Raw genomic sequence first — 17,588 nt, 5'->3', positions numbered from 1 at the left:
TTACAACACAAGCACGTAAAAAACAATAATTCATCGCAAGGGACTGTAGTGAGTTGTCATTGAAAATGAATCATACTGTACGTGTTAAAGGTACAATGTCCCATTTGTAGGCAAAAAAAAATGAAAAGGTAAGAGTCCAACGGCATTTGAAAGATAATACTAATTTAAAACTTCCCTCAAAACGAAAGGGCTTGAAAATGTGTTTAAATGGGAAAATAGCGACCATTAGTTGTCGATCGACTGAAGTGATTGCAATCCATTTAGTAATCGTCTGATTTTCGACCCTTGTACTGAATGGTCGTACGTTTTGTGCTGCGCAAAAATTCAATCAGTTTAATTTTGGCCATTACAAGAAGTGGGTTATTGATGTAGACAAATGCTCATGTATCCTTTTCAGCATATTTTTTGTATGTTATTACCAAAGAATAAAAAGAAGTCAGTCAGTCACTCCATAGTGTCTGACATATTTTTAATCATGTTTAATCATCAAGCAGAGAGTCTCAGAGACTACATACATGTAACCTTGGACCTATCATCTTTTCAGTAGTAGTAGTAGACTTTATTGGATAACTTGTTTAGCACAATGCTAATCCGTCACAAGGGCTCTTGTCCATCGTTTCTCTTTCTTACCTTTCAATCTTGGAGAGTTCCTCTTGTTGCTTGACCGCCATGAGTTGTAACCTCTGTCTGACAGACTCCAACTGACCCTTATACAGGTCCAGACTGGCTCGTTCCATCTTGCCAACCCTGCCCTCTCTCCTACGCTGCGGGCTCCCTGACTCGTTATGCAGCTCCTGTGCAAGATAAAATCATTGTCGAGTATAGACACAATGTCAAATGTCCATTTAAAGCTTTTATTATACATATGTACCTCACAATATTTAATCACAACAAACTTGAAACAAATTAAAAATAAATACAGGCCTCCCTTTGAGGGAAAATTTGTAGATAAACTGTTGGTATCCCCCTTTTTTCCCTGATTTTGTAGTTTCTTTTGTAGTTACGGACTTGTTAATTTAAATACTCATTATTCCTAAGTATTATTTGAGGTGCCCACACTTGTACAAGCATTGCTTTTTAGTGGACCCCTCTGTTTCCAATATGCATTCCTACATTTGTTGTAAATGTTTATAATTGATTTGTAATGTTTTGTTGGAAACATAAATAAATTGAAATTGAATTGAAATTGAAAAGAAGAAGTACAAGGGGTATCCTTTTATTTGATTGATTGACAATGGTCTTGAAAAGTTGATCTCTCTTACCTTCTCTATAGCCCTATGTAGATCATCATCGGCCTGAGTTTCCTGAATTCTCTTGTTCTCTCTCTCCAATCTCTTGACCAGTCGCTGAGTCTCTATCAGCTCATCCTCCTGGGCGTCCATCTTCTGCTTGTCCAGCTGTCTCTCCAGCTCACGATCTCTCTGCGTCATCAAAGATTAAGTCAGGACTTTATAACCACGGAGTCTACTCGCAGATAAGGAATCTTTATTTTCATCAGGTTGGAGCTCAACAAAACCCTCCTCAAAACTTACCTGTTTCGTTTGTAACTTTTGGCATTGCAATTAATTAATGTATTATAATTAAATGTTACTCTAATTGATTTTTCATAAATAAATCTGTCATTAGTTTAACGTTTTTGTATTTTGTTCTTGTAACTAGTTAAATATACTTGTACATGCTTATTTTTACTATACGCATAGAGAAACTTTTGTTTAATGTGCACTTAATAAATAAATCTTTATTATATTACTTTGGAAGGAATTTGAAGGGCATTTCCCTATGCCTAATGTTACTGGATGAACAAAAACCAGAACGACATCTGGAATGGCGTGTTACAACATTGTTATCTAGCAATTAACTTTTACAATACAAAGATTACAGTAAAGAAAGCACTGATTCTGCACTTATCAACTAATTTTACAAGGAGTTTATACCAGTGCTTGCAGGTGCTCAATTTCACACACATGTGTTAAAAAAAAATATATCTATATACACTGTATATAACGAATTTAAAAAATCAAAAAAATCATATGATATCGAGTCGTAAGGTTTTGGATGTACGTCATTTGAACAAATTGCTGAACATACCTGTCTTTGCTTCTCAGCCTCTCTCTCCTTCTCCCTCTCTTTCTGCCTCTGTTTCTCCACCTCCCTCTCTGTCTCCCTGGTATTCTCCTCGTCCAGCTGGAGCTCCTTCTGACCGGTCAGGGTCGCGTGGAGCCGATCCCGGTCTGCCTGGGCTTTCGATGCGGTCTCCTGGGACATGGCCAGTTTCGCGTTCAAGTCTCGGCATTGGGCCTGTGGATTAATTGGCAAGAAATTATCCTTCTGTGTAAAACTTGTTCAAATATCCCCACAAAAACTTAGAACAACACCTTCAACCAACAATTACAATATAACCCATTGCCTACAAGAACCAGGTGGATCGTGTGTGAAGTCTTTGGGATTGAGAGAATGTTGTAGTCATTGGATTAAACTTTGGGAGCTATCTATACTTCTCCTCGTCCCCAAAATGGAGTGGCAGTCATTTCTTGACTATAGCCCTGCTGCCTTGATAAGACGCTACACCATTGAAAGAATTTCTTCTTCTTGTACGTACCATGTCGTGGTCGAGTGGTTATGTCGCCAGACTGTCGATCACAAGGTCCGCGGTTTGAGTCCCGCCGCGGCACTAATGTCCTTTGGCAAGACATAGATCTACATTTGCCACACTCAACCCAGGTGATGTAAATGGGTAACTGGCAGGAATTCATTCCTTGAAATGCTAGAGCGCCACAATGGCAGCACAGCTAAAGCCGGGGTAATAATCTCCAAGTTTGGAAGCGCTTAGTGGTTGTAAAAAGTGCTATATAAAAACTGAGTATTATTAATATTATGAAAAGTACTCATTTGCCTCACCTGGGTCGGGTGGCAAACATAGATTTGTACCTTGTCAAAGCACCTAAGTGATACAGTAAAGACTCAAACCTCATCCCTTATGATCTATGAGAAAGGACACAACCACAGCCAAACTCAAAAACTTACGTTGGCATCAAATAAAGCTACAGTCAAACCTGCTTTGGTGACCACCTGTCTACAAAGACCAAACTTTTTTTTCCCTTGAAAATGGTTTCTCATTGAAACATGTACTATTAAAAGGAACCTGTCTACAAAGACCAAAGTTATCAACATGTTTGACTGTACCTAACCTTTTACAACACAAACTTCAACTATCAAACAAGAAGTAAGGTAAATAGCTAGAAACGTACATCAAGGTTTTCAAGACTCTCTTTCAGTTTGCGATTAATCGCCCTCTCCCTCTCCACCACGTCCGACCCCTGTGACCTCTGCGAGTGCAGCGCCCCCTCTAGTCGACCTATCTGGCTCTCAAGCTGCTGGATGGTGGAGTGGAGCTCGTTGGCTTTTCGCCGCTCCCCCTCCAGTAGATTCTGAAGGTCCGAGACAGCAGACTTGTCCCTGAGGGAGTCATCAGCGAACGAACGCCTCTCTTGTTCCAGGGTCTCGTGGAGTTGTGCGTTTAGCGTTCGATCTCTCTACGATAATAAAGAAGGAAAAGATTATGTTATATCCCTTCTATGAATATTCATGAGTTTTCTAAATACATGATTGATCAATTGGTGGTCACGTGATAAAATATAATTTCACTATATAAAACAAATCTCTGCCAGAGCTCCAAATATTTTTCACTATTGGTGCGATGGTTGCAACAACAAAAATAATAATACAACATTTTTGATATTGTTATTTTCTTATATAAATAGTACTACATGTACCGGTATGCCAGTCCCTCCTCAGAAAAATAATTTCCACTATTCATTCTCACAGCTTGGTATATTTGTATATTATAGAAGTACTCACATTTTGTTTAACATATAAAATTCACCTACAGCTGCACAATACAAGTGTATATCATTACTAACCCTGATACAAGTACGTGTATATCATCTTCCAATTGAGCCGACAGCTATATTAAGAGATGACTATTAATAATCTAAATACTTTGTGTCAATTCTGTGTATGGTTTCAGATCAAAATTGAAAAATAAAATGACATGAAGTTCCAACAGTAATCATAAACTATTTACTATTTTTACAGAAATTGCTCTAGTTAACCTACAGCTTGGGTGAGGTGTTCCCAACATTTCATTTGATAATGTATGGAACCTGGGGGGTGTTTCATAAAGCTGTTCGTAAAGTTACGCATGACTTTACGAACGACTTGTATATGAAGAGCCAGATAGGATGCCCAAAGTTTTTTCTGATATTTTCAATAACCTCAATTAAATTATGGCAAAAAATATACTTTGCATTAAAAATGTTTGTTATAATAAGAATGTTAATCTACATCTGCACAGTTCAACTTTAGTTGATGCAGTTAATAACAATTGAGCATCGCATTTGGCTTTTCATATACAAGTCGTTCGTAAAGTCATGCGTAACTTTACAAACAGCTTTATGAAACACCCCCCTGTATTGACACCACTTTAGGGTCATTCATTAGGGTTACCTTCTTTAAAGACATGCATCTAATCTAAAAATACATATGAGCAGCACCATACCTGTAATGCAGTGTGAGCCTCCTGGCATCTCGTCTTCTCTACATCTAGCGCCCTCTTGAGGTCAAACATCCTCATCTTCTCCGAGCTGACCGTGTTGGCGCTCTCGTCTCTCTCCGCCTCGAGCTCTCTGCTCAGGCTCTCGGCGCGCTCCCTGGCAGCGTCCAAGGATTTGCCCATCTCGTTCGCTTTCACACGCTCAACGTCCAACTCTTTTCTCAGTTCCTGTATGTATAAAGCGAGAAAAAGAATAACAATAAAACAATGACATCTGTAGTGTGCTGAAATCCATGTCAAGTGGTATAATCTAAAGGTGTCTGCACAGTATTGCCCCAAACATTACTGGCCTTGCTGAGAATCAAATTTGGACCAATTGTGAAAATATAATAAACATAATAAACATTAACATAATAGTAATAACAGTATCTGTAACGATACTAATAATAATAATAATAATAATAATAATAAATATAATAGAAATTACAGTAACAATAAGAAGAAGAAGAAGAAGAAGAAGAAGTACATACCTTCACTAGTTTCTGATCCCTGTGTCTGGCTTGTACTGAGCGGTTACTCTCCTGAGACAGTGCCTCGTGGAGTTTGGAGATGTTACCCTTCTCTGAATCTAGTCCTTCCATCAGGGTAGCTGATCTGGCTTTCTCAGCCTCCAAAGCGGCTCTTTAGAAGTAAAACAAAACGAAAATCAGTCATTTCATTCAACATCCTTTTGGATTTGGATTGGTTAGGATGAGGATAGAGGCTTGTGTAAATGTTTTCTTGAAAGAAGGCTTGGTTAAACAAGATTGCTTAAATTTGGTCTACATATTTATGGAGTGCCAAGTGTCAACACCTCCATTCTAAAAACTAATACTAAATTATTAAAATAATAATATAACTAAAAATGATAATTAGAAACAAAAGAACATATTTTAATTCAATTTACACTAAAAATAACACTGAGGAATCAATTTAATCGACATGGGTTAGGCTAACAATCATTTAAAGAATTTGTACTTGATAAAGTGGTTGACATATGGTGCTTCGTAAATAATCAAACTAACTCAGCCTACTTCTGATGAGGGCTAGACCAGCATTAAACTAGGTTGCTTTAAAGGTAAAGACCAGTATTGGAAAAGCCCAAATTTAAAAAAATGAAATGGAAGCTCTTATTACCAATCATGTGAAAGAATATGTTTTGACTAATACATGATGATAAAAAAATTGCCAGGAAACCGCCTACTAATGGATATATTTGGTAAATTAGTTTATCTATTGGTGTGTGAGAGATAAACGCACGTGTCGCGCACGTGTGCGAAGTCCCATAAACATCTTTCTGTGTACAGTGCTTGTAACTTTACAAAGACTGGGCCAAATTTCTTATCATTTTGATGATTCCAGAACCTTGCAGTACAAACCAATACTTATATGCTAGCTGATCAACCTTTTCTGATCGATTCCACGACGTTTTTTTCACAATGCAATTGCATGACCATAACTGGTCTTTACCTTTAAATAATAAAATAAATAGAATTAGTATCAAATCCTCTACTAAAGCTGTTTCATCTAGAGCATAGGGTCAATAAACTATTGGATAGTAAAATGTATCAGTGAAAAAGGGTACTATGTTGGAAAAGCTCATATCTCAAAGTTCCTATCAGCTGCAAGAGCCAGAAAGGTGTTAGCTCTATGGGAACATATATATACACAATGAAACCTGTCTATAAAGACCACCCAAGGAGGCAAGAAAAGTGGTCTTTATAGGCAGGTAGTTACATGTATATATGAAATAATAAAAATGTAAACCAAAAAATTTACGGATATCAATAAAAACAAAAAATGTATTTCAGGAAGTACAAAACAAAACATGGCAAATCATATATACACTGTAATAAAGAAAAGATAGATGAACAGCAAGATCATCCAATGATGCTTCTGCAAAATGACATGCAAAAAGTAAAACAATCTGATCCATAGTTTAGGTATCTTTAAAAAGAAGCAACTCGAATAAACAGTTAAAGATATGCAACTTTTCACAAGTCAAGAATGAACAAAGGACATCATATATTGAACAAACTAAAATGATAAAAGAAATAATAAACAGGATACATATAAAGAAAAAACTCATATGAAACAAAATCATAAGAACCTTAGCATGCAAAATGTGGATTTTTCATCTGTGCGTTAATATTCAATGATATCTAATGCAGAAATTCAGCGAAATGCTTCATTTCTATATGGCAAAGTGTTTGTATCTCCTTCCTTAGTTCACTATAGTTGTAAAGAAATCATTTATATATAAATAGCTTGATAGCAGATCTAGTTCCTACATAAAGCTATTGTTTACATCTACATTGGTGCAAACCCAATACATAAATGTGACAGTTGCACTCAATTGTATGAATGCATCCTCCCCGGGCCCCAGCTTTTTAATAACAGTAATATACAACATGGTTTTTTATTACTATATTTTGTTAACTAGGTGATAATAATAATAGTAATAATAGCTTGTTCTTATATAGCGTTTTTCAGAACCACAGGCCCTCTCAAAGCGCTTTACAGATAAGTATATTATTACCCCGGTCATTGGATTCAGGCTTACCCGCACACAATATATGCACATTCTCCACTCCATGGGGAGCATTCCAGCCAGGCGTCATTTTTACAAGTGCACTGTATTATTTATAAAGTGTTTTCTACTTTAATCTATTATTCTTAGAGTTTTCTTTATATGACCAGAGGGTATATGCGGATCCTACTAAGGCATTTACAGTGCGCAGGAAAGCATATGTACATGTATTTGTTATTTTTTAATGATATTAGCATTTATCTTGTATTTCTACTTATGAAAGAATGTGCTTTCTCAGTGTTCTAAATTTGTGGACTGTGAAAAAAAGTGATAAATATGAATTCAACCAACAAAACTACAGTTTACACTGAAAATTACCCTAATCTAGATTGTAAAAACATGCACAAGAGATACTCATTCGAGGCGCAACAAAAAGAATTGTGGTTTGTATCAGAACAAACGTCCATTGGTGTTTTCTTTGTTAAGTACTATTCTTTTTATTTTGTCTAGAAAGCTATTTGCAAGATATATGTGTTTGTGTATTTAAGGTAATAGGTCCTGTGTTAATATTTTACATGTTAATATTTTACGTGCACAGATTATACATTGGGGCAAGATGCACTAATTGTTCAATCGGTTCGTTCCTTTCTATGAAGAACAGACATATGTACAGTACATTGTACACTCATGCAATGTCCATCCTAGACATACTATCCTCAGAAAGGGTTGACTGGAAATAGGGTGGGGTTAATGATCTTGTGGTGGGTTAGTATAATTAATGATAAATTATATACATGTCAGTAAGGGGAGGAGTTTGGTTACAAGGGGGTGTGGTTTGTTATAGGTTGCTAGGTAACTTACAAAGCGCTTTCGGCCACACTCCTGTGTGTAGACGAAACCGAGGAAGCCCGGGAGATGAAAGAATTGAAGACAGAGAAAGTTTAGAGGTCAAAGGTTAAAAAGGGAAATTAATCACTCAAGTTTCATGGTCTGTCAAAAGGAATTATTGTGCATTCAATGTGCATGATGTTTGAAAACACCCCAACATCCCTCAAGCCCCCCCCCCCCCTTCATTTTTGTTGCTTTGTGTATTTTACAGGTTTCAATTGGAGCTTCTCCCTCTACATCGAATTATCATTTCAGAGAAATGAAAGTGTGCTTCAAAAAAGGAAAAGACATAAGTAAATTTGTGTACTGAAGATTGATTTTACAATGACTATAACTATTGATGGAGTTCAATTGTTCTCTTCAACAAAATGGAGATAATACGTCGATAAATTGAACATTGAATTGAAAATTGAAAAAAATGCATGTATGCAAGAAAATAATTACAAATAATCTGAAAGACATAATGGAGTTATAGGCAGAACTTAGGATCGATCCATATTTTATTTAAGGGGTCATTTCAAAAATAAATATCGATCCTTGAAAAGTTTTGTGACATTTTTACTTTGTTGTTAAACGTACAAGTACAAACATGTAGATTGCACCCAGTACATTATGTATTATAATGACCTTTATCTGTGTATATGTTCTGTTTTTTACCCTAATTCCTTACCCCAGTTGTCTGGAAATGCACTTAAAATCGTGAAAGTGGAAAAACTTCTTATAGAGAATAATAAAGATACAGAAATGTACCAACACCGGTACATAATACAGCGCAACACATGGACATACATAAATGCAACATTTAATAGTGTGATGAATTTTTAAAAAGAGAGGAAACAGAAGAGGCAGATGATGCGTTTAAGAACAAGAACAAATTATGCTTGCCTCACAATAATGCGATATCCAAGATTAGATTAACAATATTTACACTGACAGATATGTAATGCACATTGAGTTAAGAGCTGGAGAATTGACAGCAAGCAAGTGTGCTTTGTTACAAACTTGGGAAGAATTTGCAATAAGGTGAATACACTGTATAATGAAAGAGGAGTTAACACTGATACTGAAGTGCAAAGGACAATACATGAATAGAGGATTTCTGGGAGTTTGGAGATGGATTAAATATATTTAAATCCATATATCGTTGACTTTAATGCTTGTGGCCTATTATCACTTGAGTAGTAATTCAATATTTACACCTGTCATTTAGGCTAAGTGAGGGGGGGGGATCAATTTCATAAATTATTTTTTACAAATCTGAAGTAGAAGTCCTTATAACATTCAAATTGTGTTTATAATTGAGAAACAACAACAACAATTCAAATAAATGTACATGTATCTATCCTAAGCCTAAAATTTAGATGTACATATCACCCAAAAGTAATTTCTGCCCTACTCATTAGATATAAAGGCCCTCTATACATTAATGAAAACTAAAGCCACTTTGATGTTCTTGTTTGATATCCTACATTACAAGTATATGAACTATTTTATCTGCAAATCAATCTGACAATCAAAGTAGTCCGTTTTCACGCGTCAGGTCTGAAAACATGTGCTAACAGATACAAGGTCCTGAGAGAAAGCTTAGCTTAGTGACATGAAAGGCGAGAAAAGGATGCTTTCTGCTGCTACTCTGAAGTTCTGGGGGGTGTTTTCACAAAGATCTTGAGTTGAACTTATCTCTAAGTTAGACTTAACAATTATGGAAAGCCGTTAGCATCTATGAAAATATTTTATAACAGTTATTGTAAAAGGCATAAAATGTGGATTCAAATCAAATATATTTTCTATTATCAAGGAGATTTCATGTTCTTGAAGTGGAATTTATAAAAAAATCTAAAAAAGTTGAATTTTTGCTTTTGAATATATTTTGTTTTAAGGCTACAAATGGCTCTCCATAATTTTTAAGTCCAACTTAGAGTTAGGGTCGACTTAGGATCTTTGTGAAGCACCCCCCCTAAGGGAATATGGACAGAGAAAAAAAGAGAGGATACTTACGCAATATCTGTCATGCGCCTCTCAAAGTCGTCTCTCTCCGAATGCAACCTGTCTACGAGCGCTTGGAGCTCTGCGATTTCATCTCGCAGCTCCGAGACGAGCTTCTTCTCGTTGCTGAGGGAGGCCCCAAGCTGGGAGATCTTCTGGCGCTCGACGGTGAGCGAGGTCCGGAGATCGTCGGCCAGGATCCGCTCCTGTCTGAACTTGTGCTCCATGGTTTCCACTGTGAGAGATAGAGAGGTAAAGGAAATAATGAATACAGCAGAGATAAGCTGTAGATACAGGACATATATGAGAACAGTCAAACCTGTCTTTAGTGGCCAACTCTCTACAGTGTGAGTCCAAAAAAAGTTTATTCCTGGAAAATTGCTAATTATTTAAAAAATCATCTATGAACAGTAAATCATTATACATGTTATGAAAGAGTGTTTTATCCCAAATCATTTGGTATCATTTTTATGTGGTATGTGTTCACGTTTGGATGAACAGGAGGCATTGTTTGCGAGAGTGCAAAAATTGACTTGCGCCAAAGTGATGCCTACAGTATGTATTATGTTGGGTTTCGCAGAGTGAGAGAATGAATTGAATGTATCAAATAAAATGCATTGCAGAAGCAAAGTCACACACAAAGTAACATACAACTTGTCATTTGTCACTGATGACAATTTTTGTGAAACGCCCCCCAGAAACGTGTATAACGACTCACATTGCCTCTTGAATTGCTTCTCTCTGTTTGAACTCTGCTCCTCAAGGGCGCTCAACTGCTGCGTTGACCTCTGGCGTATCTCCTGGAGCTCGATGCGCGAGGCGTTGTGGTTGACCCGAAGGTCGTGAACCTCGGTGAGGAGGGAGGCACGGTCCGCCCCATAGATCTGCTCCATGGCTGCTTTGTGATGAGTCTCCTGCAAATATTAAAGATATAGAGGATTTGAATGTATACAGACAAGGTCTTTGAAATTGGGCTCCTTTTTATACGCAGAGATGCCAACCTCTTGACACAAAAAAAGCAGAAAACAGAATGAATAGCCTTTTAAAAAAAAAAAAATCATATTTTCACAAAAACTTGACACTACAACTGGCCCAATGGTCCTGTGCCAGTTAAATTTCAGAAAAATGTTTTACTGGTAAGAATGGTCAAGTAAAATGTTTGCTCCGTCATTAACATTTAATGAGAAAAATGTAAAGCAATTTTTTTTGGGGGGTTGCAGGGGTTTACCTGTACATGTTTCTATGCGATTCCGCAGTTTTAATGGGGTTTTTGTGGGTTATCAAATCTTTTTAATTTTTTTAGAAATTTTTGATAAGATGAAAAATCGTAGTTCAAGAGGCGATATCGTATTATCGTATTTCACTCTTATTATCGTACTAAATACGTTAAAATCCTACCGGTTGGCATCTCTGTATACCTCTCATAACAATTGTCTTTCTCATAAAATTCCTTACACATTCTATCCACACATATCACCTTGTGGATGTGCAAATAACTTTTAATTTTTTTTTTTTTAACAAGTGTATAACTCAAATATGATTCTTAACATTTGGACTGACCAAATATCCCAACAGGTTCTACGAGACATGCACCGGCAAAAATGGTCCCCAGATGATTTCTACTCTCAACCGAATTCCTAACTGCGACCAATTCACATCATCCCTCTTCCTCGTCCTTACCTGTTCTCTAATCCTTCTCTCTAGGAGCTGAACTTGAGAGAGATCCTGGTCTCCGCTGGCTACCACGTGTGTTCTAAGCTCGGCCAGGAGGGACTCCCTCTCTTGATCAAAGACGGCCTGGATGGCCCTCAGAAGGTCTCCCCTCCAGTCTAGCTCATCATTCTGGCAAGATAGAAAATAAAATTAAAGGGATTGGGTAACTTTGTCTCAGATTCTGAAATGAAATACTGGAGTTAGCTGATGCTGCAATGATAATTATAAACCTTCAGTCAGGTACCCCATGACATTTACAAGCCGATCGCCTGTCTGATTATCAAGATATTTATGATTAGAATTACAAATTTTTAAACCGTTTGCCAAACGGTTTTTATAACACTACAGTCTATTGGGGAAAACGAGTATGGTAAAACCGGTCACTCAAAGATTTTTTTACTTTTTTGAGGCATTTCTTGATCATTTTGAAGCGCAATTTTTTTTGGGCTTCAATATTACACCATATCACAGACACTGATAATAGGTAGGGCCATGCATTTCAGATTTAACATTGTTAAACGATGCCTTTAAGGTCACATTACATACAATGACTAAAAAAAGGACATTGTAAAATTGAAAGTGATTCAGCTACTTACCCTAAGACCAGTAGTGGTGTGCGTGACCAAGTCTTTCATGGCCTGTATAGCATCCAGGAGTGCCTGCTTCTCGTTCTCCCATGCATGCCGCAGAGAGGCCACGTCTGTGCCCCTGCGTGCGCCAGGGTGGGGTGAGGTAGCTTGGCGTAGGTAGCGAAGGTCAGAGAGGGACAGGACCTGCAGCCCATCGCTGTGAAGTCTGGCTAGTACACTCTGTAACAAAAGGGCGAGTTGGTACATTAAAGAGAAGGTTGAGTTCTGGGAACAGGTAACAAATAATTTGTGAACATTATAATTGTATAATGCAAGTGTGGCTCTTCTGAAAAGCATGGCTCTTCAAATGCCTTAAAATAACGGGATAGTTGAGTTCTGTTTTTTAGACCGCAAATCCCTTCAAAGTGCATGGTTATTGCTCTTATTCTTCTATGACATTTATAGTGCCCTTTTAGAACCTACAATTGCTATGAAGGTAATTTTAGACCCCAAAATGTGTGAAATATAGCCAATACGATCATTCCAATTCAGCTCCACTTTCAAAAAAACACGTTGACCGTTAGTTAATTATTTAATTAAAAATGACAATACATGAGCCGTTTAATTGTGGGTTATATAAGCAACACAAAAATACCAACAAAAAAGCCAACATCGGCATTGGCTGAAATACAACGTAAAAGGCCTTATTTCGTTTCTTTCAATGGTTTTTTCAAATTTTTCAAAATATCCAATATTTGTTGTGGTACACAAGTATTAGAAATTGTTATATTTCAGCCGTCTCTGAACCGAATTTTGATCAAACAAAGATGATTTTGTCATTTAAATATTATGTTATTTCAAATTTGACACTCAGTTTTTCATTATCTCACAAAAAAATCATTTTGTGTAGCGCCCTCTGCAACAGAACTCAACTATCCCTTCAATATTCTAAAGATGTCATGTAACATCATAAAAATCCATCCTGATTTTTATACCACACTTTCTAACATGCGTTAAACAAATAGATAAGCTTCAATTCTGACGTACCTGCAACCTGGGCGGGATCTCTCCATTGCCATTGGTCATATCAAGATCTGACGAATCACCGTTGGTCATGGACCCCTCCCCGGGGGGCTGCTCTCTGCCTACCCCACCCTGGCGACGTCTCAGGTGACCCAGAAGGTTGGAGTCCAATCTGGCTGTGTTCTCCACCTCCTTGTGCAACAGGTCTCCTACTTCTGGGATAAAAAAGAGCAATAACAAATGATGTGAGTTGGTCTAGCGGCACATTCGCTCGGTCAGCTCGCTGTCTTTGCCTACAAACTGGCTCAGGCGACCCCGGTTCGAAACTGAGTCACGTCTTTCGGATGGTGACGTTAAAGGTCGGTCCCCAGATGTAAATAATCATATCTGATTGATACACTTCTGTAAAAACCTAATTACACACACACACACGCGCGCTTTCACCTTTATATCTTTCAATCTGCAGTGAAACCTGTATAGAAAGACCACTCAATGGAGACATAAAAAGCAGTCTTTACATGCAGGGGGTCTCTACATGTGTATGTATAGGTTCTTTTAGGCCACACCCTAGTGACAAACACTATTCAAGGGAAACAGAAAATGTGGTCTTTAAAGACAGGTGGTCTTTCTATGCAGATGGTTGCTGAAGCATGTTTCACTGTATCATGTTATTTCTTTAAGCAGATTTAATCTGGCCAAATTGTTTTCTGGGTTATTTCTGGGACTGCTAACTTTTGAAGCAACCGGGATATGAAGAAAACACAAGTATCTACATATCAAATCAGAACAATTACCAGGTAATTATGTGTATATAACAAACATTGCAAAAAAGCAGGAAAAAACACTCTGAAACCTACATATAGGAGAGGCAAGGTACAGGATCTATATACTATACAGAGGAAAGGCAATAGGGTGAACAAAAGGGAAAAGGAGGGTGAGAGAACAAGAGAAAAATAGAGAGAGAGAGAGAAAGAGAGAGAGGGGGGGAGAGAGAACGAATAAGAGAGAGAGAGAGAGAGAGAGAGAAGGGGTGAAAAAAAAGAGAGTGATGTTAGAAAGATGTATGTACATGTGGCATCTTTCGTATTTAAGAAAGGTTGAACAAAAAACAAAGCTTTGATGAAAGTCACATCCAATGGTATCTCACCTCCAAGTGTGCTGACGTTGATAGGCGTGGCTGCGGCTAGTCTCTCCATCTGCTTCCGATGTTCCTCCTCAGTCCTGGCCTTCTCCTCTCCATGAGCCACCAGGAGATCTTGGTTGGTCTTCAGCACGGCCTCGTGGACCTGCAATGATTTCAATTTAAAGGCACCGTTTAACAATGTTCAATCTGAGATGCACGGCCCTACCCGTTATCAGCATCTGTGATATGGTGTAATATTGAAGCCCTAAAAAAATTGTGCTTCAAAATGGTCAAGAAGTACCTCAAAAATGTAAAAATCCTTGAGTGACCGGTTTTATCATACTCGTTTTTCCCGAATAGACTGAAGTGTTATGAAAACCGTTGTGAAAACGCAAAATTTGGTTTCGATTTTCAATCTTAACTATTTTGATAATCAGACAGGCGATCGGCTTGTAAAAGTCATGGGGTTCCTGACTGACCTAAAGGTTTATGATTATCATTGCAGCATGAGCTAAACCCAGGATTTTGTTTCAGAATCTGAGACAAAGTTACTGGAGCCCTTTAATGTATTAGTAATATAGAGGGTGCTGTTGCTATTGCTGTCTAGCAAGCACACTTAAAGTGCCCAGCAGAGCCAGATACCAGAACTATGTAAGAAACCATCATTAACATCATCATCATCACCATCACCGCCTTCATCATCATCATCATCATCATCATCATCACCACCATCATCATCATCACCACCATCATCATCATCATCATCGTCCTTGTCATCATCATCATCACCATTATCATCATCATCATCACCATTATCATCATCATCATGACCATCATATCAAAATTTATAGCAGAAAACCATAAAATAAACTACAAAGCGGTGTTCTGGTGTGCTCATCAAAGAGCTGTATCTAATGAGCATGCTCAATCTAAGTTTGCATAACACAGAGCTCCCCTCATTGTTCCTGGTGTGCTCTTAGAACAACTATCCTAGTACAAACACCCCTTCATCATCTACCTCAAAAATAACTCTGGACAGCTACCCCAAAAATCTTTCAACAACCAATGCCAATGAAGGTTGTCCTCTAAACTACAGTCAAACCTGCCTTAGTGACCACCTGTCTACAAAGACCACATTTTTGTTTCCCTTGAAAATGGTTTCTCATTGAAACATGTACTAAATGAACCTGTTTACAAGAACCACTTTTTGTGTTTCCCTTGTGCAGTCGCTATAGACAGGTTTAACTGTATATCAAAGTGGATAGCAGATGAGAAACATGAATATACATACCTGTGTTCTGGTGCGTTCGTCAAGGAGCTGTATCTGGTGAGCATGCTCCTTCTTGATCTGCTCGATACGAAGCTCCGCCTCCTTGTTCATGGTGTGCTGGATGTCGGCTACATGCTGCTGGTGCTGGCGGGTAAGCTCCTCACGGATCTCATTCAGTTTCTGTCGGGTCGGACAAGGATATGAATTTGTTTGAACATTCTTACTCCGATATTCACATTTTAGTAATTTAAATGCACATTTCATCAAACTGCTACTAGGAAAAAGTTGAACACAAATCCTGAAATTGGTGGACTTCTCTATATTTTCAAATTAGGGATTTATACTTATATTATCATTCCGCACTTACAAATTAATCTACTTATTTCCCCCTTTTTCTCTTTTATTCAAATTTATATGCATTCATGACAAGTTTAGGATTACAGTATCATTATTTGAGGGATTCACTTCTACAAGCTCTGCTTTTCAATGAATCCCTCCATTTCCACAGTTTTCACTTTAAAAAAAAAGAAGCATAAATTCCGGCAAATGTATATATTCTCTTTGTGATTCAATTAATGAAATGTAAAATGCATTTTATTAATGTACATTAGTTTCTGTGATTGACTTCTTGTCATAACTGTTTATATTTATAGTTCTGTTGTAAATGAAAATAACACTGAAACTGGAATTATATTTTTGTGGCAGTTGCTTTTAAATGAATCCCATCATACATGTACCAACAAGTCTCAGATGATGTCGCAATAGTGACAGAGTAATATGAGTACAGTTCAAGCTAACTGCGCATCACAACTGATCGGTCACCGCACTTATTTGACAAGGCAATACTTAGCACTTCAAAGCCCCATTTCACAAAATTTGCTATCAATGATTCCAAAAGAGTCTCTAAGGGTGGAACTAAAATCAATCCTGACCTGTCCTAGCGTCTTCCCAGGAGAGAGTCCCTTCAATCCTGCCAGCCTCCTCTGATAGTCGGCCTCCATCAGAGAAGCTCTACTCCTCTCCTGGTTGAGCTCCTCCTCCAATGTCTTGAGCGCCTCCTCCAGGGCGGGGCTAGCCGGGATGGGCGTGGCCTCTGCAGGACTCCTTGCCTGCTGCTGTTGCTGCTGAGACTGGAAGGCGGCTTCCTCTATCCGATCCATCTCCACCTTCAAGTTCATGATCTCAAGCTCCTTCTCCTGGTTTAGACAAAACAAAATATACCGATAGAATGTTGCAAAATGTACGTTCACTGTCACCACCAGATATAGTGGAAATACCATTAATGGGTGTAAAAGACTCCCACACTGCAAACCTGTGGTCCCCTTAAGAAATACCCCCAAGTATTTCAGGGAATTTTGGGGTGAGGAAATGTAAGATGCTGACTTTACCATTTAGGAAGATGGGTGGAATATGCAGAGCATTACACAAGGCCTCTTGGTCATAAAACTGAGCCTAATCCTAGTGATTGACAACACCTGATATTTGGAACACCCAAATGGTGTCGAACCTACAACGAGAGCACACTAGAATGCGTCTTTTAATCTGACCCTTCAAACACATATTCTCTATCCATCTTTTCTCAACACATGTCCTAGGAGTAAAAAGTACAACCCTGATTTTCTTCATATGTCTCTTGGGCCCCCGTTTCATAAACCTTGTTATCGATAACAACTGCAACAGATATATGACAAATCTGGTCATAGCCAATCAAATTTGAATATTTCAGTAGCTTATAACAATTATTTTATCTTGTCATTGATAACAAGTTTCATGAAACAGGGCCCTGCTTCATTTTGCTCTCCTTCATACTGTACTTCTCCAATTGATAAGTTGTTCGCTTAAAGGTATTACAAAGTTTTGGTATGGGGTCATGAATTTGGTTCAAATTAACATAT

General features: G+C 37.9%; 1 protein-coding gene across 7 annotated transcripts in view; it reads right to left on the bottom strand.

The window, feature by feature from the left end:
* LOC582174 (A-kinase anchor protein 9) overlaps nt 1–17,588 on the bottom strand; it is a 108,562-nt gene that overhangs the window by 10,567 nt on the left and 80,407 nt on the right. For 6 of the 7 annotated variants that reach the window (XM_030990731.1, XM_030990729.1, XM_030990732.1 and 3 more), the window contains 15 exons: nt 16,626–16,889; nt 15,715–15,873; nt 14,448–14,586; nt 13,325–13,515; nt 12,305–12,517; nt 11,676–11,837; nt 10,714–10,909; nt 10,008–10,230; nt 7,983–8,003; nt 5,083–5,233; nt 4,559–4,780; nt 3,249–3,533; nt 2,089–2,298; nt 1,263–1,421; nt 631–794 (listed from right to left, as the gene is read on the bottom strand). In XM_030990731.1, the coding sequence (XP_030846591.1) occupies nt 631–794; nt 1,263–1,421; nt 2,089–2,298; nt 3,249–3,533; nt 4,559–4,780; nt 5,083–5,233; nt 7,983–8,003; nt 10,008–10,230; nt 10,714–10,909; nt 11,676–11,837; nt 12,305–12,517; nt 13,325–13,515; nt 14,448–14,586; nt 15,715–15,873; nt 16,626–16,889 (2,759 nt within the window). The remainder of the gene's footprint in view (nt 1–630; nt 795–1,262; nt 1,422–2,088; nt 2,299–3,248; nt 3,534–4,558; nt 4,781–5,082; nt 5,234–7,982; nt 8,004–10,007; nt 10,231–10,713; nt 10,910–11,675; nt 11,838–12,304; nt 12,518–13,324; nt 13,516–14,447; nt 14,587–15,714; nt 15,874–16,625; nt 16,890–17,588) is intronic. The other variant, XM_030990733.1, reaches the window with a different exon arrangement.

Source organism: Strongylocentrotus purpuratus, unplaced genomic scaffold (assembly GCF_000002235.5).
Source record: "Strongylocentrotus purpuratus isolate Spur 01 unplaced genomic scaffold, Spur_5.0 spur5_scaffold_19, whole genome shotgun sequence".
NCBI classification, from domain to species: domain Eukaryota; kingdom Metazoa; phylum Echinodermata; class Echinoidea; order Camarodonta; family Strongylocentrotidae; genus Strongylocentrotus; species Strongylocentrotus purpuratus.
The sequence above is the reverse complement of the archived record's forward strand: the minus strand, read 5'-3'. Positions and strand labels throughout refer to the sequence as shown.